The following is a 25,649-nucleotide window of genomic DNA, read 5'->3' as shown; positions in this document are numbered from 1 at the left end:
CCATTAATGGCGTTGGCTTGATTTATAACCAGTATTCTTTAATCGATATGTCAACCGACAGCTTGCACTCAATTTGTTACAAGTCGCAGTAATCTGAGGATTCTTCTAATCTGTTTGTGTATGCTGATAGGCGCCAGCTACAGGCTGCGATACAATGACCATAGGCCGAGAAGTGCAAATAGGCAGCAGTCACTGTGTTTAGAGATCACAAACTGCCATCAAATCTGCTGGAAATACCAAGAATAGACCAAAACCTAGCCCACAAACCTCAACAAGTGACCGCCCAGCTATGAATGAAGTTGAAGCAATAGATAATGAATCGGCTGCTACAGAATCCTTCTAGGGTATCGTCCAAAAGGAGACAAACTTCAGGGGTTTCATCCTGAATAATTGCCCATCAATTGCAAAGACCCAAGAACATGAATTGAAATTGATATCAAACATTGAATGAATCCCTCAAAGAGCTTGATGCCTTATATATTAGCTCCTCAATCCTCAAAAAGCAGTTCGATGCATCTAGACTCCATATTGCTACGACTTAGACAATATAATTAATGCTTGCATTAATTATTAAATTAGCCCCCATGATGAACTCGAAGGGTAGAAATAACATTATGACTTAAAAATGGCCCCATTATTATTCATAATGAATAAATGAATATATTTGCACCGAACTTTAGCTTTTTCCTCCTTTTATTTGACCAACACTTAATCCCCTTTATTAACTTAATGCTTTTAGCCTATGGGGAGAATAGATAATAGGCTAGCATTATTTTTATTTATTTATTGACGTGCTAAGCGAGAAGGGACATTACAGCTAGTCATGCCTTGTTGCATAGACTATCTATGCTTCACAGATATCTCCCTAGCCAGAGTCTTATTGACTCCCAATGTTAGGTGACTTTTTCTTCAAGATAGAGTTATGAAATAAACCTTTTAGAATTATAAGGGGAAATGAAAATAAATGATATTATAATCCTTTGGTTTAAAGAAAAATTAGTAACAAATGTTAATGAAAACTCTTTTAAAAGAGAGAAATCATTATATTTATGAAAGCGTAAATAAAGGTGACCTTTTTGAAAGGGTGTGATGGTTTTGAAACCACCCCTTTAAAGGTTATATAAGTCATTTATGGGAGACTTGAAAGGGGAAGAGAGATCACTCAAGGAAGAAAGTGGTGACTTGGTGAGCTATGTGCATTGAAGAAGGGGCACACAGTGTGTGTCCAACTTAGGGTACAGTGTACACCTGGGAGTGTCCTAGCCAAGGCTGCGTTTTCATGTCGTGAGGCATGTGGGGTTCTGTGTAATAACTAGTTCCTCCTAGAGTGCTCTAGCCATAAAGGTCCCAAGGCCACTGGAATCTTCTTAGAGTGAGGATGGTCGTTCCAAGTGCTCAAGATTAAGATAAGTATTCGAAACCTTGATGCTATGTGATATTGAGAATGTTTTATATACGATTTGAGGACAATATGAGTGATTTATGTGGCTATATTATTTAGATTATTGTGTTAAAGATTGACTTTAATATTCATGTCAATCATTAGATTTTATAGTTACTTTGGTTATTTATATCTCATTTAATCTTATCACATCTTCAAATTGATCTTAACATTAATATTTAATATATTAATTTCCTTCCAATTACATTATTAAGTCTTGGAGAAAAGTACCTTTACACCCAATAACATCGTCATTATCAAATTTTGGTCAATAGAAGAGCATTCATGAGTGAGACAAAGAGAGTGAGATAGAACACTAAATACTAATATTTAGTGTGAAATTTTGTATGAACACTACGCCAGAGGTTGAATAGGAGATGAAAGTGGCCCTCGCATTGATGGAAAAAAAAAAAAAAAAGAAGATGAGGACAAGCATAGCCATTGCGGTAGTGATGAATCCCAATACAGGTAGACATAATAGAGATTTTGGGGCTCCAGTCAGGGTTTATGGATTGGCAGCACATCCACTTCATCAAGCTTCAAAAGAGTTCAATTGCAAAGTGTTTATTGTTCCATAGAAGATGATAGGGTCACAATCTTCACTTGAAGGTATATAGCTTGGAAAAAAGAAAAGCATAACGAAGCAACCATGGCTTGCGCAAAATTTTTACTCTACAATAACCGTCCTTTCAACATAGTGAGAAGCTCATTTTAGAAGAATTTGACCATAGCCTTGGCAGTTGCGGAGAAAGTGTACAAGACGCCTACTCCACATAAGTGGTATGTTGCTCTAGAAAGTAGTGGCAAATGCAAAGAAAATTGTGGAAGAAAAAAGAAGGCAGAGTCACATGTATGGATAAACCTTATTATCCTCATTCCATGGGGACGCGTCCCCCCCTTTTTTGGCGCGTCCCCCCATCAGAAACGTCTCGGGGACGGGGGGACAAGGACGCGATGTCCCCCGCCGTCCCACCACCGCCACCCAAGCGCCGCCGAGACGCGGAGACGTCCCCGCATCTCCCAGAGAGACGGGGAGACATGGAGACGTCTCCTTGGGAGACGTCTGGGCGTCTCCCAAAGAGACATGGAGACGCCTCCACGTCTCCTTGGGAGACATTTGGGCGTCTCCCCGTCCTTCGAGAGACATGCAGGCGTCTCTCCAAGGACGGGGAGACGTCTCCTGTCGCCTCCACGTATATGCAATATTTAATATTAAAATAAATTTAAAAAGTGACTTTTTAAGTTTTTTGAGGGTTAAGGGGTAACTCTAATTGGACGTGGGCCAAAAGAAAAATAACACCCGACGCCTTTAGAAAATAATAAAAGTATTTTTGGTCTCACGGGGCGCTACCCCTCGACCCCACCCTGTATCGCGACAGGGAACTGTTGACGTGTATTTTGTACACCATCATACACAGAATAAAATACCAATAGGCATCTTATCCTCTCTTGAGAAAATAGTCTCTAACTGCTGAAGATCTGCAAAAAGGATCAGTTAGACGGACTCCAAGGTTCTTTTATGTAGGGTCTCTACGTGTGGACAAGCTCCAGTGGTATGATGTGATTTGTTGGGATCACAAGGGGACTTACATGTGATGATTGAACTTCAGATCTGCTTTGCTGGACACAGGCTCTTACTAACTTACATTTGAAAAAAAAATGAAAAAAGGATAAGGGCGAAGAGAGGATCTAATCCTAATACTAAGAATGTAGGAGCAATGACTTGATTTTTGATGAAACTCTAACTAGATCTTGTTTTGACATCAATGGAACATCTACACAAGACTAGTGCGATCTTCTAAGGGAGCTTTATGATGTTCAAATCATCACCGCAGGCATAGATACCATCCAAGTTGATGCATATCAATGAAGAGGCAACAAATTGAAATTGAGCTTAAGCTGAACGATTCCAGTTGACTACACAAGGCAAGTCTGCAATCAACAAACTGCTAGTAGTATGGATGTACGAATTCCACCATCAATCAATAACATTTCCTCCATTCATCTAATTATCTACCATCTAAGATTGAAGACTTCAACAAGAAACCATGCAAATTGCAAGAAAACGACATATTTCACCATTACTTCAATGAAAATGGAGTTTGTTTACAATCAATGGCAACAATTTCTTGCCTTGTCCTCCTATTCTACTCTAATTGCTTCCAACTATTCTCTAACTATTCTAACTATTTACAAACTATCTCTAACAATTGCTAACTAGCCCTCTACAAATGAAATGCCTAGGCTTATATAGTACCCACAATACAATTTGATGGCTTAGATCAATTCAAGATCAATGGCCAAGATTTTACAATGAAAACCCTAATTAGGGTTTGTTACAACCATTACATAACATTTAATGCTTGACCAATGATAAAATTGTATTGCTTGGACACATGTCCTCTCTAGAAAAATCGACCAATGGATAGTCGGGGTAGGTACATCGGAGTTTGTGCCACCTTCCATGAGTTAAGTACATTGAATCTAGACATGCTGAGGTGGACCACACTGACTGGAGGAGCGATGACTAGGATGCCACCTCATCTGACACTTGTAGCTTGCTAGATATTCAATTTGATGTCGTTGAGAGGCTATCTTTAATTAACTCTTGTCCTAACTCCTTTTGTCCTTGATTTGCAAGATGATGATGTACCTCGCCTTGGAACGTTGAATTGAAAGAGGTTGCCCATGTCCTTACTTGATCGTCCTGGCGAAGACCGTCCTTGATCCGGCTTGATTTTCCTTGATGAGATCTCCATTTGATGCCTACACAACATTTCAAAATTAGAAACGTGATTTTGCAATAAATAACATAGATAGAGAGCAAATTTTAGGAAACTTAATGATAAGTCCTTTATTAATCATTTCCTAAAAAAGATTGAGCTAAGGATTCAAAATTTCAAAATTTCAAAAAATATGACGACGAATAAATAAAGCAATAATAATTAAATCGCCATACCTCGATAGAGAGCTAACTCTAAAATGCAAAAAGGAAAAGATCGCCTAGGCAAAATTGGAGGAATAAACTAGTCTTCAATATGATCTCCTCAAAATTGACTTTGCCACCTTTGGAGTGAACGTGATCTTCAAGTATCGCCTTAGACGTGGTCTTAAATGATCTTCAAATTTGCCCTTGACAAATCGCTCAAACAAATCCTCCAAGTCTTTAGCAAATTCGCCTTAATGTATCCTCAAGTTCGCATTTGGTGTGGTCTTCAAATTCGCACCACCCTTTGATAACTAAGCGCCACCCTTGGTTTGAATTCGCACCACCTTTGAACACACTTCGCACTATATTCGCCTCTCCTCAATTCGCATGAAGAAAGGTAAAAATGATTATGTGAAAATGAAAATTTCCACTCCCCTTATATAGCGCTTCACACCTTTTACCCACTTTGGCCGACTTGAATAAATAAAACCATTTTTTAAATGATTTTCAATAAAATAACAAGGCCGACTTGCTTAATTGAGCGCTCCAAATCGATTTTTATTAATTAATTAATTAATTATAAATGCCTTGCGTTTTTTAAATGTGAATTTCGATTTTTAAATAAAGGCAAAAAATAATTAATAAAAGATAACGCCATATTAAATGCTAAATAAAATGGATATTCAATTTTTAAATCGATTTAGCATTTGAGGAAAATTCGAATTGTTTATTTTGACGCCAAAACTGGAAAACAAAGGGACGTACCTCATCGCTCTGGTCCCTTGGAGAGGGACAGGAGCGATCCATGACTTTGGTCTCGATTTTTGCATTTCTTACGTCCAACTCCTTCATCTTCACGTTGAAAATCGATCATCTCGATGGTCTTTCGAATTTGATTGCCTTGTGTGCGCATATGGGTGTCTTTTAAGTGCATATCGCCCTGGTCCTTGTCCAAAGGACAGGAGCGATCTATGTTTTTCACGTTCATCTTGCATCTTTTAATTTCGATCTTTCATTGTTGGCGAATAACATACTTTACTTGTTCCTTTTGCGCTTGATTCATTTGTCTTCATTATGTGTTTGGTCATTTTAAGGGGTCATCGCCCTTGTCCCTTGGAGAGGGACAGGAGCGATCCATGTCCTTTTCCTTGACCTTGGCAACTTTACACTTTGATCTCCTTTGCAATGTCTTCTAGACGCCGTCCTTCGCTCTTCCTAACCTCGCTTTGCTTTGATCTTGAAGGAACGTGAGTGTTTTGATAAGATCGCCCTGGTCCTTGTCCAAAGGACAGGAGCGATGTGAGGCTTTTACATTGTTTGGCGATGTTTGGACGTTGAAAACCCTTGCGAATTATCTTCATACGATGCCTTGGACCCTCTAAAACATTGCGAAGTCTTGTCCTTACGTAAATTTTGCATGAAATGACCAATGCATTCAACATCGCCCTGGTCCCTTCCTGAGGGACAGGAGCGATCTAGGCTATAGGGTGCGAATTTCATCATTGCAACGACCTTTGAATGTTTGTGCTTGCTAAAAAAAAGTCTTGAAGTGTCCCTCGCCACCTTGACTTAACTTGGATCGTCTTTGAACTTGCGTAGGAAGCAACATCATCCTTGTATCGCCCTTGTCCCTTGGAGAGGGACAGGAGCGATCCTCCTTTTGTAGCCTTTATCTCACCTTGCCAGGTTCCGAGTTTATATTCAATGAACTCGTCCTTCTTCACTCTATTCGTTCATGCCTTGACATTGTTTGTAACTTTGCAAGAAAATCAATTATATCAAAAAATCGCTCTGGTCCCTTCCTGAGGAACAGGAGCGAACTAGGCATTTAGCACTATTATGGACGTCCCAAAAATCTTCAATTTATATTCAACGGAAAGATATCGCCGTTCTCCATCACTTCCAACTCGAAATTTGTCTGGACTCTGCAGGGACAATGAGATATTTGAAAATGAGCTCCCGTCCTTCACTGAGGGACAGGAGCGATTTTGCTCCTACAGGCCAAAATAACATGATTTTTCACATTTTAACACTTCACGAGGCGAAAACAAATCAATTCCAATGCCCAGGATCAAAATCAAAAAAAGTCAAAATTTGGTCAAAATATTCAATCGGACAAAAATTCACATTGACTGTCAACACTTAGACAAATTTAAGCTCTGCATTAACATTCCTATTGAAAATTAGACCATTTTGGCGAATTCATTGCATTCAAAATTTGCATCCTAGAAAAGAAGCTCGAAAACTCTCAAAAAAAAAAAAACGACTGGACTCTGGCTTGAAAAGGCAAAATTTAAAACCCTAAGGCTTGACCCTAAATCCAGACGACTAACAAACTAACAAAACCCTTAAAAAAAAAAGCAAAGCGAAAACGAACAAAACGAGCAAAAAACATGGGTCCCCATTTGCAATGGGGCGATGTGTGAAAACGTCACAACATCTAGCGCCACCTTGAATAAATGTTGAAAAACATTTCAGAGATAAAGACTCAATCGACACCTAGAACCTCTGGAAAATTCAACCTAGCTCATCAAGAGATTAGAAAATGCACTCAAAGTAGAAGGAGAATCTTTAACCATATCTAGACACTTAGTCTTTGATTACCCAGGTGTGTGCAAGTGTATTCATTCCTCTCGACAAGACAACTATGAATTTCAGGTTCCCCTGTGATTAGCTACGTAGTTTATCTAAACTTCAAAAGCATCCTGGATAGAGCCTCGCTGCCAGTCAGACGTCCATAGTCCCGACGAGGTTATCGCCACAAGCTCACGAACATTGCTCCATTGCCAGCCGGGCGTCTATAGCCCCGATGGAGTTATTCGCATATTCCCTTTAGCCAATTTTGATATTTCATTTCATTTCACTTTTCTCTTCATTTTTCTCTTTTATTTTCTCTTTTTTCTCATTTTTTCCTTTTGATATTGCCTTTTTCTCTCCGTCAATTCCTTTGGCTCGTAAGCAGTGAAGCTTACTAGGGTTTGAGGATTGCGGTGGCGCTGAAGCCAGATTTTAGATTTTTCACCAATCACAGCTTTGCCTGAAAACCATAATGACTCGGAGTCTATTAATGTGTGAAGATATAGTAATCAACAGATGTCAGCATCAAGACATAGAAAATGATTCCCTTCCAAGTCAAATACAGGTCCTGATCAGATGATAAAGCTGGAGAGGAACAACCTCGGATTCCAAGCACTTCATGAATAGATATCTAAGAAATGAGTCTAACATAAGATACAAGATATTGCCAGTGTGTGAGCAACAACACAAACACCTTTCTCACAAAATGGAGGCTCCCACTCAAGACACCTAAACTAAAGCAAACCGACCAACAAACCGACCCAAAGCAAACTAAACTAAAACACACCAAAAGCAAACAACTAAAGAAAGCAAACAACTAAACTACCTGAGCCACACTAGATCATGAGTCAAATGACTCAAGGCAAATCAAGAACAAGGCTCAAAAAGACCTCTAACCTAAAAACACGAAAAGAAAACCTACTCTAAACCTATATACAAGAGTCCTAGACTCGACACGACTCAAAGAAGCAAAATATATACATGACTTTACATGATTTCTCAAGTTGTGCAACAGGAGCATGGTGAACGTGATGGTTCTCAATCGGGCAAATTCATCCTTAAATACAAAAAGGCAAACTCTCACCATGCATCTTTCATACTCAAGCAAGTTTTCACTCAAAATGATCAACTGAGGTAATTCACTAGGACCGTGATCAATCCAAATGCAAGTGGTTTTCCCAAAATCCCCATAATCAAAATCATAATAACTTTCAAAGCTAGGACTAAGGAAAGAGACAACCTGGCACATCTCAGGCTCAGACAGTACTGTATTGTTGGAAGCGAAGTCACCAGCTGCTTCAGGAGGTCGCCATTGATGATGAATCATTCCACGAGCATTCGCAATATGTTGATCTTGATTAGGAAGTTCCTCTTGAAACAAGGTCAGCGCCCCCTCGAATAGCTCAAGATTCTCTGTTTTCACTGAGATATCTTGCATAAACCAAGCATCCTCATGAAATATTGTAAGCATATCCTCAAAAATAAGAGTCTCCTTGATGGATTGAGCTTCAAACATCTCCTCTAGTGGATCAAAGATAATCTCAGGTGGCCTTTCTTCTTCAAGTATAGTCTCGGGAGGTCGGAGCTGATGGTGGATCATATCATTCACAGTAACTTGCCTATCTAGAAAAAAATTTGGCAGTGATTCCATTTGCGTTTTCTCTACAAGTTCTTTCAATGCTTCCTCAAATAGTATAATGGTGATGAAATCTTCAAGCGCCCCTTTGAATTGTTCTTCATATCTGGGCTCACTTATGATAATTTGTGATTCTTCATTCAATATCTCAACTTGATTGTCTTCTTCAATGAGAACATTTGAAAACTCCTGCAATTCAATCTCAAGGATCTCCTTTTGTAGCATAAGTGAGAATTCTTCAAGGAATGAGTCATCTTCTCCTTTAATTGCTTGTTCAACTCCTAGATCTTCCTTTGTTTGAGTATTTTCAACTGATTCTTCAACTTTTGTTTCATGGTATTCTTTTTCAGGTGCTAGGCATGGCGAGCTATCCATTGTAATACATTGATCATTAGGTGCACTGGTATCGTCAACGTACAATTGATCCTTCTCACATTCAGATGTTGGAGTAATGTCCTTTTCATAGGTTCTCCTAAATTCAGTCGTGAGATGTGCACCCCAAGATTTGTTCATAATACACTCTTCCTCGGACAAAGTTGGCATTCCAAATTGGTTTCTGACTTGATTGATAGCCATTTCACATACTGAGCAAGTAAATTCAGAGTGAGGTGAGTTGTGAATTCTACACCACAATGGTAGCAATATGTTTTCAAGACGCATTTCGCCATCCAAAATGAGTTGACTCTCGATCATCCACATGAAGCTTAGAAGAGGATCTTTGGTTTCTGGGACACTGAAGTTGCCTTCTTCTGTTTCTGGCCTAGGGACATCCCAAAAGAAGATTTTTCCCTGCGTTGCCGATTCTATCCTTGATAAGTACTTCAAGCAATGCATTTCATCATGTTCTTCTGTCTCATGGACTCGACACTGCCCTGGTCTTGCGAACTCGGACAATCTGCGTGGATAAAGTTGTGTATCTAACCTCCACCAAAGTTCAGGAAAATCAACTTGTTGCTCCTCGTGAAACTGTTGCCGCTCCATGGAGAAATCTTTTCTTTTTTGATTTTTTGATTTTTTGATTTTTTTGGATTTTCTATTTTTCACTTTTTTTGGATTTTCTATTTTTCACTTTTTTTTGGATTTTCTGGAATAAGAGAGATCTTGAATATCTCGGATTCAACTTGAACGTTCAACTGGTTCCAGCTTGATTCCTTCTTGCGTAAGTCCAACTGACGACCCAACGATCACCTTCCTTTGAGTGTTTGAGAAAAAAAACTTTCCACCGATCTTCCTTGGATTCAAGAGTTTGTGTTCGCTTCTTCAATTTTGTCGAGCGTGGAGGAGGAGCAAAAGTCCTGGGTAACTCCTTGCGAATATGAAATGATAAAATTTCGAAGTCCAACTTGTACAAGCCCTCCTTCTAGCGCCAATTCTGTTGACGTGTATTTTGTACACCATCATACACAGAATAAAATACCAATAGGCATCTTATCCTCTCTTGAGAAAATAGTCTCTAACTGCTGAAGATCTGCAAAAAGGATCAGTTAGATGGACTCCAAGGTTCTTTTATGTAGGGTCTCTACGTGTGGACAAGCTCCAGTGGTATGATGTGATTTGCTGGGATCACAAGGGGACTTACATGTGATGATTGAACTTCAGATCTGCTTTGCTGGACACAGGCTCTTACTAACTTACATTTGAAAAAAAAATGAAAAAAGGATAAGGGCGAAGAGAGGATCTAATCCTAATACTAAGAATGTAGGAGCAATGACTTGATTTTTGATGAAACTCTAACTAGATCTTGTTTTGACATCAATGGAACATCTACACAAGACTAGTGCGATCTTCTAAGGGAGCTTTATGATGTTCAAATCATCACCGCAGGCATAGATACCATCCAAGTTGATGCATATCAATGAAGAGGCAACAAATTGAAATTGAGCTTAAGCTGAACGATTCCAGTTGACTACACAAGGCAAGTCTGCAATCAACAAACTGCTAGTAGTATGGATGTACGAATTCCACCATCAATCAATAACATTCCCTCCATTCATCTAATTATCTACCATCTAAGATTGAAGACTTCAACAAGAAACCATGCAAATTGCAAGAAAACGACATATTTCACCATTACTTCAATGAAAATGGAGTTTGTTTACAATCAATGGCAACAATTTCTTGCCTCTTCATTGATATGCATCAACTTGGATGGTATCTATGCCTGCAGTGATGATTTGAACATCATAAAGCTCCCTTAGAAGATCGCACTAGTCTTGTGTAGATGTTCCATTGATGTCAAAACAAGATCTAGTTAGAGTTTCATCAAAAATCAAGTCATTGCTCCTACATTCTTAGTATTAGGATTAGATCCTCTCTTCGCCCTTATCCTTTTTTCATTTTTTTTTCAAATGTAAGTTAGTAAGAGCCTGTGTCCAGCAAAGCAGATCTGAAGTTCAATCATCACATGTAAGTCCCCTTGTGATCCCAGCAAATCACATCATACCACTGGAGCTTGTCCACACGTAGAGACCCTACATAAAAGAACCTTGGAGTCCATCTAACTGATCCTTTTTGCAGATCTTCAGCAGTTAGAGACTATTTTCTCAAGAGAGGATAAGATGCCTATTGGTATTTTATTCTGTGTATGATGGTGTACAAAATACACGTCAACAGAATTTCATCATGAAATGACCAATGCATTCAACATCGCCCTGGTCCCTTCCTGAGGGACAGGAGCGATCTAGGCTATAGGGTGCGAATTTCATCATTGCGACGACCTTTGAATGTTTGTGCTTGCTAAAAAAAAGTCTTGAAGTGTCCCTCGCCACCTTGACTTAACTTGGATCGTCTTTGAACTTGCGTAGGAAGCAACATCATCCTTGTATCGCCCTTGTCCCTTGGAGAGGGACAGGAGCGATCCTCCTTTTGTAGCCTTTATCTCACCTTGCCAGGTTCCGAGTTTATATTCAACGAACTCGTCCTTCTTCACTCTATTCGTTCATGCCTTGACATTGTTTGTAACTTTGCAAGAAAATCAATTATATCAAAAAATCGCTCTGGTCCCTTCCTGAGGGACAGGAGCGAACTAGGCATTTAGCACTGTTATGGACATCCCAAAAATCTTCAATTTATATTCAACGGAAAGATATCGCCGTTCTCCATCACTTCCAACTCAAAATTTGTCTGGACTCTGCAGGGACGATGAGATATTTGAAAATGAGCTCCCGTCCTTCACTGAGGGACAGGAGCGATTTTGCTCCTACAGGCCAAAATAACATGATTTTTCACATTTTAACACTTCACGAGGCGAAAACAAATCAATTCCAATGCCCAGGATCAAAATCAAAAAAAGTCAAAATTTGGTCAAAATATTCAATCGGACAAAAATTCACATTGACTATCAACACTTAGACAAATTTAAGCTCTGCATTAACATTCCTATTGAAAATTAGACCATTTTGGCGAATTCATTGCATTCAAAATTTGTCAACACTTAGACAAATTTCACCATTACTTCAATGAAAATGGAGTTTGTTTACAATCAATGGCAACAATTTCTTGCCTCTTCATTGATATGCATCAACTTGGATGGTATCTATGCCTGCGGTGATGATTTGAACATCATAAAGCTCCCTTAGAAGATCGCACTAGTCTTGTGTAGATGTTCCATTGATGTCAAAACAAGATCTAGTTAGAGTTTCATCAAAAATCAAGTCATTGCTCCTACATTCTTAGTATTAGGATTAGATCCTCTCTTCGCCCTTATCCTTTTTTCATTTTTTTTTCAAATGTAAGTTAGTAAGAGCCTGTGTCCAGCAAAGCAGATCTGAAGTTCAATCATCACATGTAAGTCCCCTTGTGATCCCAGCAAATCACATCATACCACTGGAGCTTGTCCACACGTAGAGACCCTACATAAAAGAACCTTGGAGTCCATCTAACTGATCCTTTTTGCAGATCTTCAGCAGTTAGAGACTATTTTCTCAAGAGAGGATAAGATGCCTATTGGTATTTTATTCTGTGTATGATGGTGTACAAAATACACGTCAACAGGAACGCGCAAGGGGCGCTGCCCCTTGACCCCAGCTTGGGGGCGTTGCCCCCAAACCCCCGTTGAAAAATATAGGGGGAAGCCGCGCCGATAGAAGTAGGGAAAATCTAACCTCCGAGTCTGATTAGGCTCCATATAACAACACAACTTAGAAATCTTGGTATTTAGATTTAGTATTTCAAATTTCCTATAGTCTCATTTGAAATATAATTCTTACACTATAATACTGTCATACATCTTTTCAAAACTAGTTTTTCAAGTACTATATGTATATGTATAACTATATCAGCACCACCACCCCGCCACTCCCCCGCCGCCGTCCCCCCACCGTCCCCAAACTTAGGCCCTTGGTCCCCCCGTCCCGAAAACGCGTCCCCCCGTCCCCCCATCCCCAACACCCGTGGAACATTGCTTATTATCATATGGGTTGACAGATGGAAAGAATTGCACACTCATCAACTTTCTAGCAACTTCAAATGGTGAAGAAAAGTATCTAGATATAGAATTCTATGTGTTATAAATAAAAGTTTGTTTTCCCAAGTTTGAATTGTGTTTGACTATGATTGGTTTGTCATTATATTCTAATGGAGGTGACGAGTTGTTGGGTGAAAGCAAATATGTTGAGTTGCTATAATATTCATTTGTGATCCTTCACTGTTCGTGTTCCCTTGGCATTATATTGAAGACATAAGAGGTGCGAGAGAAAATACCTCAACAATATGTAGTTTCAAGGACTATAATTTTTTCTACTTTTGTAGAAATTAAGTTGTTGATAACACCTTAAAGATTTCTGTACAAGTGCAGTCAGTGAGTGTAAATTTAACTTGGCATCTACTATCCACATCCTCCAAACATATGTCAATATTAGAGCTCAGAGTTTTGGAAGAGAGATCATTGTTGCCTGACATTTGCCTTAGTGAGTTGTGGCTTTGGAGCTTGCTTCTGCTGTTGTATGTGCAGAATGCAGATTAGGTGTCTCGTGTTCATATGAAGTCTTAAATTGGGAGCTTTAGAACTGGGTAGCTGTATAGCCTTGGAGATTTTGAGCCGATACATTTTGCTAGAAAACAAATGGTAGTTTTCAGTAATTTGGACTCTCTCTGACATCATGCATGTTAAGCATTCATGGCTTGATTTGCATAGAAGAGGATTCACTTATGTCTATCACTTGAGCCCAGTGAGTTGCTTCAAAGCTTGCTTTCATTGTTGGATGAGCAGAATACAGGTTTGTTGTTTTATGCTCAGTTGCAAACTCTTGAACTAAAAGCTGTGGTACAGGATGGCTGTATAGCTTTTGAGAAGCAGATATATTTTACTCGAATAATAGATGACACATAACCTTCATGGCTCAACTGACACAGTTTTCAGAAAAACTAGCTAATGATATTGCCAGATGTAAAGCCAGCTTTAAGTCCATATGAATTTTTTTCACAGCTCCTTGATTATACTTCTGTAGGCTCGGTGGAATCACAACTGGGTCATTAATTAGAGAAGCATCACATCAGTTGCAATCTTTAGTATTTCAGATGATGTGAAAATGATCTCAACAACCTCTGTCAATTTCCTCTCAGAATATGACTGAATGAAAATTTTGGAGAATAGCATGGAGATCAATCAAAGAATAGTGGGAAACATATTATGTCAGGTATGTAGGTGTGACTGCACTATTAGACTCTTCTGCAATAGTGGAGGTCGAGAGAAAGAGTTAATTTTAACACTTTCAGATTGATATAAACTCAGAATTTATATTTCGTTTCTAATTAGTTTGATTAACTGAAAGAAATTGGAATTAATGACAACATAGAAATGAACAAATTGAGAACAAGACACAGTTACCCTGGGAAAACCTCCTAGGAGGAAAAAGCCAGCCAGAAAAGATCCTCAGATCTGATTATGGGTTATGGTTATGCAATCATTACAACACTTATCTCATGTATTTGTAGGTTCGGATGTTGCTGTCACAAGAAGTATGGCAGATTGAGGTGGCTGCCTTCAATATTAGCTTGCTGCCACATGAGTGATGGTTGCTGCCATTTTGTTGCTCCTTTAACCTAGATTGCAGACCTTCAAGGAATTCGCTGTGTATTCACTGAGTTCGCTGACTTCTAATGATGAATTTCGCACCTCCAATGGCAGATGTAAATTGCTGTAAGTGCAGATATAATGTCTCCCTGAAGTTCGCATTAGGCAGGCATGTATATTTCGCATGAATAAAAAATGAATGAGTGAATAACAATGAGGTTTTACATTTACTTATATGTGGAGCAAAACCTTTAGATAGGTCGGCTTTCCTTATAATTAACTTTAATTATATTTTTCCTTTTTAGCAATTGCCTTGTGAATAGGGTCGGCCCTATTTATCAACACGTTGAGTGTGAGGTTTAAGTTGTGCGGCGTGAGGTTTAATGTTGCCCTACACGTTTGAGGAAAGGGGCCAACCCTTTTGGGCAGATTCCAATGTTGCCCAAGGCAATTGGAATCCACCATTCCCTAATTAACATCAACACTCTCTCTTAATTAGGGAGGAGAAACATAACTATAATCTTCCATCTTGCACACAAGCAAAGAATGGAACTACATAATATAATCTTCCAACTCGCACACAAGCATAGACTGGATCCACCTTATATTGCCCGCAGAGGGTGGAGAGGATCTTTTCTACCATCTTACATTGCCCGCAGAGGATGGTTAACAATTACTCCTCCCTGAGAAGATTACAATACCATCTTACATTGCCCGCAGAGGATGGTTAACAATTACTCTTCTCCCTGAGAAGATTACAATACCATCTTAAATTGCCCGCAGACGATGGTTAACAATTACTCTTCTCCCTGAGAAGATTACAATACCATCTTACATTGTCCGCAGAGAATGGTTAATAATTACACTTCTCCTTGAGAAGATTACAATACCACCTTACATTGCCCGTAGAGGGTGGTTTGATACAACACAATGTATCATTGAGGTTGAGACTCCCTCTCAATCAGGATTTCATTTTCCACAACACCGAGTCTGTCCCTGAAGTACACAAACTTCACTTTGGACAGAGGCTTGGTAAGAATATCTGCAACCTGCTCATCAGTGTTGACATACTTCAGCTGAATGGCACCTCTTTGCACCATATCCCGAATGAAATGATAATGAGTTTCCACATGTTTTGACCTATCATGAAACACTGGATTGATAGACATTTTGATACAACTTTGATTATCACAATGAATAACTGTAGAATCCCAAGGCTGACCAAACAGCTCAGCAAGAAGCTTGCGAAGCCATACTGCTTCCCTAAAAGCTACACTTGCTGCAATATATTCAACTTCAGCAGTACTTAGTGCCACTGAGGATTGTTTTCTGCAAGCCCAAGAGATCACTACGGATCCTAAGCTGAAGCAAATGTCAGAAGTGCTTTTCCTGTCTTTGACGCTTCCAGCCCAATCTGCATCTGAATAACCTTCCAAGGTTATTGAAGTGTTAAGTGGATACTTCAGCCCATAGCCAACTGTGCCTCGCAAGTATCTTAGAATGTGCTTGGCCGCAACAAAATGAACATGTTTGGGCATGCTCATAAAATGGCTGAGAGCATTCACTACAAAACATATGTCTGGTCTAGTGTTAACTAGATACATTAGTGATCCAATCAACTGCCTGTACTCTGATGGATATGCAAAATCAGAGTTAGCTGTAGAAACACTTAACTTCTTTAAGTTAGATTCCATAGGAGTAGACATAGGTTTACAATTCATCATTCTATATCTTTTCAAGATATCAACAGTGTACTTCCCTTGACTTAGAAAAATTTCGTTAGATCTTTGCCATACTTCTAGACCTAGAAAATAATGCATTAGACCTAAGTCTTTCATTTCAAATTCTGAAGCTAGTTGTTTCTTACATCTAGTGATAAGTTCATCTTTACCAGTAAGAAATAAATCATCCACATACAAAACCAAAATTAGCATTTCATTATTAGATAACTTAAAGTAGATGTTAGAGTCAGCATCATTCTTACAAAAACCTAGACTTAACAAGTATTTATCAATTCTTTCATACCAAGCACGAGGAGCCTGTTTGAGGCCATGCAGAGCTTTCTTCAACCTGCACACATGAGTTATTCTATCATAAATCTCATAACCCTCAGGTTGTTCAATATAGACCTCTTCCTCAATGACACCATTAAGGAAGGCAGTCTTAACATCCATCTGATGTAGCTTCCAACCTCTAGCAGCAGCAATAGCTATTAATGTTCTAATAGAAGTATATCTAGCAACAAGAGCAAATGTTTCTTCATAGTCTATCCCTTCCTTTTGAGAAAAACCACGAGCTACAAATCTAGCCTTATACTTTTCAATACTACCATCAGCATTATGTTTAATTTTAAATAACCATTTAGAGGAAACAACAGATTTACCTTTGGGTCTGGGCACACTATCCCAAACATCATTCTTGATGATTGGCTGATACTCTTCATCCATAGCAAGCTGCCAGGCATGATGGTTCAGGGCTTCTTCAACATTGCAAGGTTCAAATTCAATGAGATTGTTCATCAATGCAACGTAGTTGGAGAATACTTGAGGTCTCTTGATTTCACAGAAGGTGCCACTGGGAGCACCAAATCTTTCAACTTCTTGAATGGTGTTTCTTACCCAAAGTGGCCTCTTCTTGGTAACAACAATGTCACTAGGAATGTCAGTGGGATTCATGGGCTCTGGTGGATCATCATGTTCTTCTTGAGGTGGAGGTTCAACAGTCTGAATCTCGGGGTTAATATCAACATTCATGTCTTGATTGTCATTAGCTTTATCAATAACACTTCAAAGATAACATCCCTACTTACCTCAACATACCTTTGACCAGGGATGTATATCCTGAATGCCTTGGAGGATTCACTGTATCCGACTAGCATGCCTTTCTTTTCGGAGGGTTCCAGCTTAGTTCATTTTTCCTTGGGCACATGAACATAAACGGGACTTCCAAAGATTCTGAGGTGACTGATGTCTGGTTTGGTTCCTGTGAAGGCTTCTTCAGGGGTCATGTTCTTTAGAACATGGTGAGGACATCTATTCTAGATGTATATTGCTGTTCTAGAAGCCTCAGCCCATAGGAAGGTCTGCAAATCTTGATCATGAATCATAGCCTTTGCAGCCTCAACAATAGTTCTATTCTTCCTTTCAGCAACTCCGTTTTGCTGAAGATTGTATGGAACACAAAACTCCCTCTTAATTCTTGACTCAACACAAAAATCATAAAAGCTACCGGAGGTGTACTCATCTCCGTTGTCAGATCTTAAACATTTAATTCTTTTACCAGAGGAGTTTTCAGTTAATGCTTTAAACTCTTTAAATTTACTTAAGACTTCATCAGATTCTTTAGATTTCAAGAAGTAGATCCAAGTTTTCCTAGAGAAATCATCTACGAAGATTACGTAATAAAGAAATCCACTAGGAGATGCTATAGACATAGTACCACATAAATCAGAGTGAACAAGTTTTAGTTTATCTTTAGCTCTACTTTCACTTTTATGAAAGGGACTTTTAACATTTTTACCTATAGCACAACCTTTGCAAGTTTTATCATGAATTTGAATTAGTTTAGGCATACCTTTGACTAACTTTTCAAGAGAGGGAAGTGTTTGATAGTGTAAGTGTCCAAGTCTTCTATGCCATAGCTCACAGGATTCGAGAGCCTCATTAATGAGGGTTTGAACGGGGTTAGTAGAGAGCTTATAAAGACTATCATATCTATTACCAATGACACGAGCAGATTTAAAACTAGATTTCTTAGGCCAAGCAAGCACTTTTCCCTCAGAAAATGCAATTTGATAACCTTTATCTTCTAGAGCAGAAATGGAAATTAAGTTTCTTTTAATCCCAGGAACAAACAAGATGTCACTAAGATGCAGTGAAATACCAGAGTTTAAATTTAAATAAGTAGTGTCGGAATCTCTTACCGAATAACGAGCATCATCACCAATTACCACGTGAAGGCTGGTATCCTTTTCTACTAAGTCTGAAAGATGATCACGGTAGCCTGTGATATGTCTGGAAGCACCACTGTTAATCAGCCATGTATTACTATCTGTGGGAATGCTGCTAGACAGAGCAGAGATGAATAAGAAGTCATCGTTTTGTTCTGAGACTTCATTTAGGTTGGCTTCTCTTTGAATAGGGTTATTCTGACATTCTTTAGCATAGTGACCAAACTTGTCACATTTGAAACATCGAACATACAAGGTATCTCTTGGTTTCTTCCAAGAGTGTTGGGAACTGGATGGTCTGAATTCCTTATTTCTCTTTAGATAAGGCTTCTTCCAATTTCCACCTTTCTTGCATTGGGTTGCAAGCATGTGTTGATCATCTACATGAGGACTTTTGGTTTGCCCTCTTGTGATAAGGCGAGACTCTTCTTGGATGCAATCATTCTTAAGGCGATCAAGGGTAGGTAACTCAGTTCTACCACTTACGATTTGAATAAATAACTCCCATAAGTGTGGTAAACCATTCAGGGCAATCATGACAAGGTCCTTATCTTCCATGTTATGACCAATTGTACCTAACTGATTATTTAGTTCTGAAATTCTCATAAAATAGGAAACAGCAGAATCTTCTTTTGACATTTTGATAATAAGTAGTTGTTGTCTTAAGGTGATTGCCCTACTGAGATTGTTAATTTCATATGTACCTTGTAGATGACTGAACATTTCCCTTGCAGAGTAAATAAGGCAATGGAGGTGACAAGGTGGTCTTTAACTGAATCAATGATGAGCTTTCTGGCTTTGACAGCATCCTTCTTGAATTGTTTTAGCTCAGTAGCATCTGTAGGTTCAGTTAGCTCTTTCGCTTCTATAAAGTGGAGAAGATTTTCTTCTTCTAGAGCCAACAATATTCGAACCTTCCATGCAGTAAAATTGATATTTCCATCAAGTCTGTCTTCAACTTTCAGCCCCATTGACCTGACCTGCAAATGAGACAACAATCTGGAAATAAAGGAGTACTAAATTCTGAAATCTGAAAGTTGATCTAACCTATAGCTCTGATACCATGTTAATTTTAACACTTTCAGATTGATATAAACTCAGAATTTATATTTAGTTTCTAATTAGTTTGATTAACTAAAAGAAATTGGAATTAATGACAACATAGAAATGAACAAATTGAGAACAAGCCACAGTTACCCTAGGAAAACCTCCTAGGAGGAAAAACCCAGCCAGAAAAGATCCTCAGATCTGATTATGGATTATAGTTATGCAATCATTACAACACGTATCTCATGCATTTGTAGGTTCCGATGTTGCTGTCACAAGAAGTATGGCAGATTGAGGTGGCTGCCTTCAATATTAGCTTGCTGTCACATGAGTGATGGTTGCTGCCATTTTGCTACTCCTTTAACCTAGATTGCAGACCTTCAAGGAATTTGCTGTGTATTCACTGAGTTTGCTGACTTCTAATGATGGATTTCGCACCTCCAATGGCAGATGTAAATTGCTGTAAGTGCAGATGTAATATGTCTCCCTGAAGTTCGCATTAGGCAGGCATGTATATTTCGCATGAATAAAAAATGAATGAGTGAATAATAATGAGGTTTTACATTTACTTATATGTGGAGCAAAACCTTTAGATAGGTCGGCTTTCCTTATAATTAACTTTAATTATATTTTTCCTTTTTAGCAATTGCCTTGTGAATAGGGTCGGCCCTATTTATCAACACGTTGAGTGTGAGGTTTAAGTTGTGAGGCGTGAGGTTTAATGTTGCTGTGAGGTATAGGGCTCTGCCCTACATGTTTGAGGAAAGGGGCCAGCCCTTTTGGGCGGATTCCAATGTTGCCCGAGGCAATTGGAATCCGCCATTCCCTAATTAACATCAACAGAAAGCACATAGAACCATTTGACATCATGCCACAAAATTATATCTTCTTCAGGAATACAGTGATTACTAATTGTGCATTCAGCGGTCATCTTGAAAAGCCTTCATGCCTGACCCATGAACTACTCTACCAATTTGTTGTCTGTGGATTGTAATCAATGCTGAACATGTTCTGATTTGTCATGTTCTTTAATCTTTGGAATTTTTTAAGAAAATCCAAATGACATGTGTAAACCAAGACTCGTTATCCCTTGCCAGCTGTGCCACTCTTGGAGCTTCAGAATTGAAGAAGGGTCAGAATTTATGTGACTTGTGAAAATAGATAATTTGTGTCTATGTTTTAACTATGAATGTAACAATTACTAGTGCTTAACATTGCAAGTAATGAGTAAAGTAATAAAAAAAGGATCATCGTTGCACCACACTAGCAATTATTGACCGCACTCATCTATTACATCCTTTCCCCTATTACACTTGTGTTTTATACCATTTTGAGTAGTGTGTAATTATATTGTTGTAGTTGGAGTTATAAAACTCTTTAGAATTTGTGAAAATTCAATGAGCCTTGAGGCAGGTGTACGTAATTAACGAAGTAAACCATATAAATCAAAAAATTAAAAATAACAAAAAATACCTTATACTATAAAATGACTGTCGAGATTCTAAAAACACATTCACTTAATTTGCAATCATATGCAAGAGAAAAAAGAGTTTTGGAACAAAAATCAAATGTCATTGAAGCAAAAACTAACAAATAACTTAAACAATAAACGTCGATTAAATGCTTGGTATGCAATCATCATTGAATATGTTCATTAATGCTTGCTAATATGCCCTAGAAATTTTAATGATTTATATTTAGCAGATTTAGAGACAGGGCCATTACTAATTCTGGATTTAAATAGTAGATTATCTATGCTCAAGGCAAGTGTTCTGGAAGTCAGATTTTCTGTTAATTTCAAGAGGTTTTATAGCCTAAGAGGATTACAGAAAAATCTCTTTAGGATATATCATGCCAGAATGTTCTTCTTGGCATAATTCATTTCTTTGTTGTAAGGAGTGGGAAGTCATTATCAGACCCTATTGATCTACTGAAACAATAAAATCTACAAGCTTTGCAGATGCAGGATTAATCTTGGATGATCTACCATCATTCAAACCAGGCGTTTTGAGATGGCCCACAGCAAACAAAGGCAAAATATTAGAATCCCAACTTATTAAAACATCACCACTATTGTATTGTTGGCGACTTTTACTATCTAAATTTGAGAATATTAAACATTAGGGCACCATTGAACTGCTCCAATTTACATTACTAATTTTTGGGTATTCATCCAAGGTGTTTTACTAATTTATGGGTGTCGAGACAAAGTGTTTTACTAATTTATGGATATTGATATAAAGTGTTTGGAAGAAAGAAAGAAATACCGGTGAGCGAAGAAGACACCACGGCGAAGGAAAACATGGGCAGGCTTGCCAGTCAGTTTTTCAACTCTTTGCACAATCGATTGATCAAGCTTTTGACAGCCAAATTGCACAATGAGTTTATCATAGTCGATTCGACCGCCTTCCTTAGAAGCTGCAACTTCCCATGGTGTTACGATCTGCTTCTCGCCCTCTTCAATTTCCTCCTCTCCCATGTTTAGCCCTGTTATTTCGTGTAAGATTCCAGAATAGTCTGTACTTGTAGAGTCTTGATTATGTTATGGCGGATTGGAACTCAGAATCTTCACTAGTGTGAATTTACCTATTGAAACAAGAAAAAATAAAGGTTTCAGCTTCGTTGCTTTATTTACAATTTTAGTTAGGAGCTTGTACTTGTCGAGAAGGAAATAGCAGTTGCTATGGCTATGCAGAGAGAGCGTGTAGATTAATGGTTTATCGGAGTTTGGTCGTTTTTCTTGGAAGAGCCACATTTCCAGAACTACTATTTTTAACATGCATTCTTAAATGCACTTTTAAGAGCCACATTTAACTATATTTCTGAAATTCAAAAATATAATAAGATTATGAATTTTAATTAATTAATAAATAGATTCAAATTAGACTAGTATATTTATATATAAAAAATATAGGTAAATTATGCCGAGAGATATGATAGAAAAGAATCTAATGATTGCAACATATCAAAAATATGAATAATAATAGAGTTGATTGTTCCCTTTTAAATATTATATATTATGGCACTCTTCCACTATCATTTGAATGTAACAGTTTCATATAGTTCGAGACAAGTGGCAAGGGTTCTATTTTATTTGGAGTAATAAAATTACACCTCCTCAAAAACCAAAAATGGCATATTTCATGCATTTACCCATCATTTGCATGTCAAATTGTTTGAAAATTGAATTTTTGTGTACAGACATAATTATTAGATATATATTAATGACTGAAAAAAATTAAAAATTAAATAATATGAATGATAATTTTGTTATGTTTTTTCAATTTTTGAGTTGGGAAAAAGTTTTGTTTGGTGTTGGACTCGCATATAATAATGTGGTAGCAGATTCTATGAGACAATTTGTTTTGCTTAATATATATAGATGTAGGTGTTTATCGATGTTTTCAAATTAGTTTATTTATCACACAATAAATACTCTAAAGTTTAACTCTAACACCTTGTTTCGAATTGTCTTTTTTTGCTCTTAATTGTAGGGTGTCACCAAGAACAACAACAAGATCAGATACTTCTTGAATTATATTAAGTTTCAAGTTCTCCAACATCCTGAAAAATTCATTCCATGTTCAAGGCAGCTTCAAGTTAGTCTATGTACGATACTATCTAGTATTTGTGGCCTCTTGTTTGGCTGCAACTTTTGTATCTCTTGTTATTGGTTTCTTGTTGGGCTACAAAACCTTGTATATGTTGTCTGTGGCTCCATGTTTGGCTGCAAACTATTGTATCTATTGTTTGGGTCTTCTTGTTGGGAAAATTTTGTATGTGTGTTTGGTCACTAGTAGTGCTATGTTGACACTCGTTATTTCTTAAGGCAGTCCTTCAACTACTCTTCTTTATTGTATTTTTTTCCTTTATGCATTGATTCAATAAATAAATAAATAAAAATGTTATGTTTTTAATAGATAATAAAATTCAAAAGTGTATATATATATATATGAATTAATAGATTAAAGTTTTGATTAGTTAGAGCAAGAGAGGGCCTAGACTCTTACATAATAGCCACCTAGGCAAACAAGAAGGAGGAACTCACAAGCAATGAGACCATCAAAACCGAAAAAGAGAGGACCCTTTTTCAAAAGCGAAGATTTTGATCGAAGCAACAAATCAGCAGGAACAACGGTCCCAACCCCAAAAAAGGTTCACATTTTCGGAACCAAGGAATTTAGGAAGGAACCACGAACCATCTTCCAAACAAAAACCCATACGCAAGAAACAAAGTAGCCAAGGAAATTGTAAACTAATAGGGGATTTTGAAAGGCACCTAGAAACCTTGTTGCAATAGGATCATCTAGTCATTCCAAAAGAACACTAAACAAGATAGCCAAAAAATGGAGTAGAACAAAGAAGCCTAAAGGGTTTTGAAGGTGTCTCTAAACCTTTTCCTGGTAGAAAATCCAGCCAACAAAGCAACGTGGACCACCTCGATAGGTCCATAGTCAGTAGTACCACTACCCATAGAATGGACTAGCACAAAAAAGCCCAAAGGGTTTTGAAAGACATCCCTAAACCTTTGGAAGAAAACCTTGCAAACAAAGATTCGTGGACCATGTTTATAGGTTCATTGTCAATGGTACCACTAGGGACCGAAATCCCTATAGGAAAGAACACAAGAGAAGAGGCCCCCCTCTAGCAACCTAAAACTAAGAAGATCTTGATCCAATCTGTAAATGGGAGGTTTTGAGGACATCACCCCAAAAGGATTCACAAGGTGATGGGGGGAGCAGGGGAAATATGTAGAGACCCAATAAAAAAGCAACATCCTCTAAAGGAAACCAAAGTCCACCACAGAAGTAGGCACAAAGGAAGCAAAGCTCTCTTTGGTTAATCTCCTATAGGGTAATAAGCCCTCAGCATGTGTCCAAAGCCAACCTACAGTTGTCAGTGAAGATCCACCAACACTAAGAGTGTTGTCTTCCACAAAAAAATGTATAGATGAACCCCACAAACTCCTACTGCCAATAGAAAACCCTAGGGTTGAAACCCTAGCTCTTGAAACCTCTGAGAACAAGACACAAACTGGGCATTGTCTACCACAAGCCCTAGCCAAACAAGCAACTCGCAAAAAAAGGACCTTCTCCCCCTCCAAACTCCTCAATGACCAAGAGAGCCTAATGTAGCATCCTAAAATTATACCCCTTTACAATTTGACCACATTTGGGTCCTTATATTAGCGTTTGTGCCCCTGGGCCTAACTAGGAGCTGATTCTACTTGCACCATGCATTCAAGTCAAGTGAGCAAGCAATTAGTCTTTCTTCAAGACTTGGAGCAGCAATAGAGTCAAGACTCGAGCATTGAAGTGAACATTCACATTCTATTTTGTCAAAGACTTTATGAAACCCTAACCCTATGTGGAGCCAAACAAAGCTTCACAAGGAGGTATATCATTTGGTTTTCGATCATTATTCAGCATCTCCCTCAAAAGGAGAATCTTCTATTACAATAATTCAATTATCTTTTATCTCCATTTCATGGTTAATTCCAAAACTGGGGTTTGCCTAAGCAACCCCCTATTCCCAACCTATTTCCCCCTTTTATTTTGTGCAGGATACATGTACGAAGCTACAATCTTCAAGATAGTTATTATTTATAGTGACGAATCAATCCCCCTTTGGTGTGTGAAAAGTTTGAAGGACCACAGCGACGGGCACCACGGTCCTGACATTTCAGGAGCTCCTTCAAGGATCAAATCCAAATCTACTTATATTTCTTAGTTCCAAGTTGGTGGCTCAATCCCGCATTTGCAGCTTGTTGTTTTTGTGTTTTTATTCTCATTTCCAACACTTTATCCCAATTGCAACAATTCATCTTACAAAAGAGGTTAAACAAATTCACACCTTGAATCCAACTATCATTCAGTCCTAATTCTTGTTTGATAGTCACTGAATCTATTGGATTCTAGCCCTCTTTTGAATGTAATTGGTCCCTAAGAAAAAATTAGCAGTTTTCATCCTCCTTGTGGTGGAAACCGTAATTTTTCACCATTACACCCACAAGGCAAGACAACCCACAAAAAAGACAAAACTGTAATAATTTAAAGG

At 38.2% G+C, this 25,649-nt stretch overlaps 1 protein-coding gene across 2 annotated transcripts in view; it reads right to left on the bottom strand.

Annotated features, from left to right (window-relative positions):
* The window catches only part of LOC131038366 (tryptophan--tRNA ligase, cytoplasmic), a 137,393-nt gene extending 115,028 nt beyond the window's left edge, over positions 1-22,365 (bottom strand). The window contains exon 1 of one of the 2 annotated variants that reach the window (XM_059218300.1): positions 21,860-22,365. In XM_059218300.1, coding sequence (XP_059074283.1) covers positions 21,860-22,071 — 212 coding nt within the window. In that variant the 5' untranslated portion in view covers positions 22,072-22,365. The remainder of the gene's footprint in view (positions 1-21,859) is intronic. The other variant, XM_057970777.2, reaches the window with a different exon arrangement.
* Between the last annotated feature and the right edge of the window lie 3,284 nt (positions 22,366-25,649).

Source organism: Cryptomeria japonica, chromosome 3 (assembly GCF_030272615.1).
Source record: "Cryptomeria japonica chromosome 3, Sugi_1.0, whole genome shotgun sequence".
NCBI classification, from domain to species: domain Eukaryota; kingdom Viridiplantae; phylum Streptophyta; class Pinopsida; order Cupressales; family Cupressaceae; genus Cryptomeria; species Cryptomeria japonica.
Note: the sequence above shows the minus strand (reverse complement) of the source record. Positions and strands in the feature narration are given on the sequence as shown.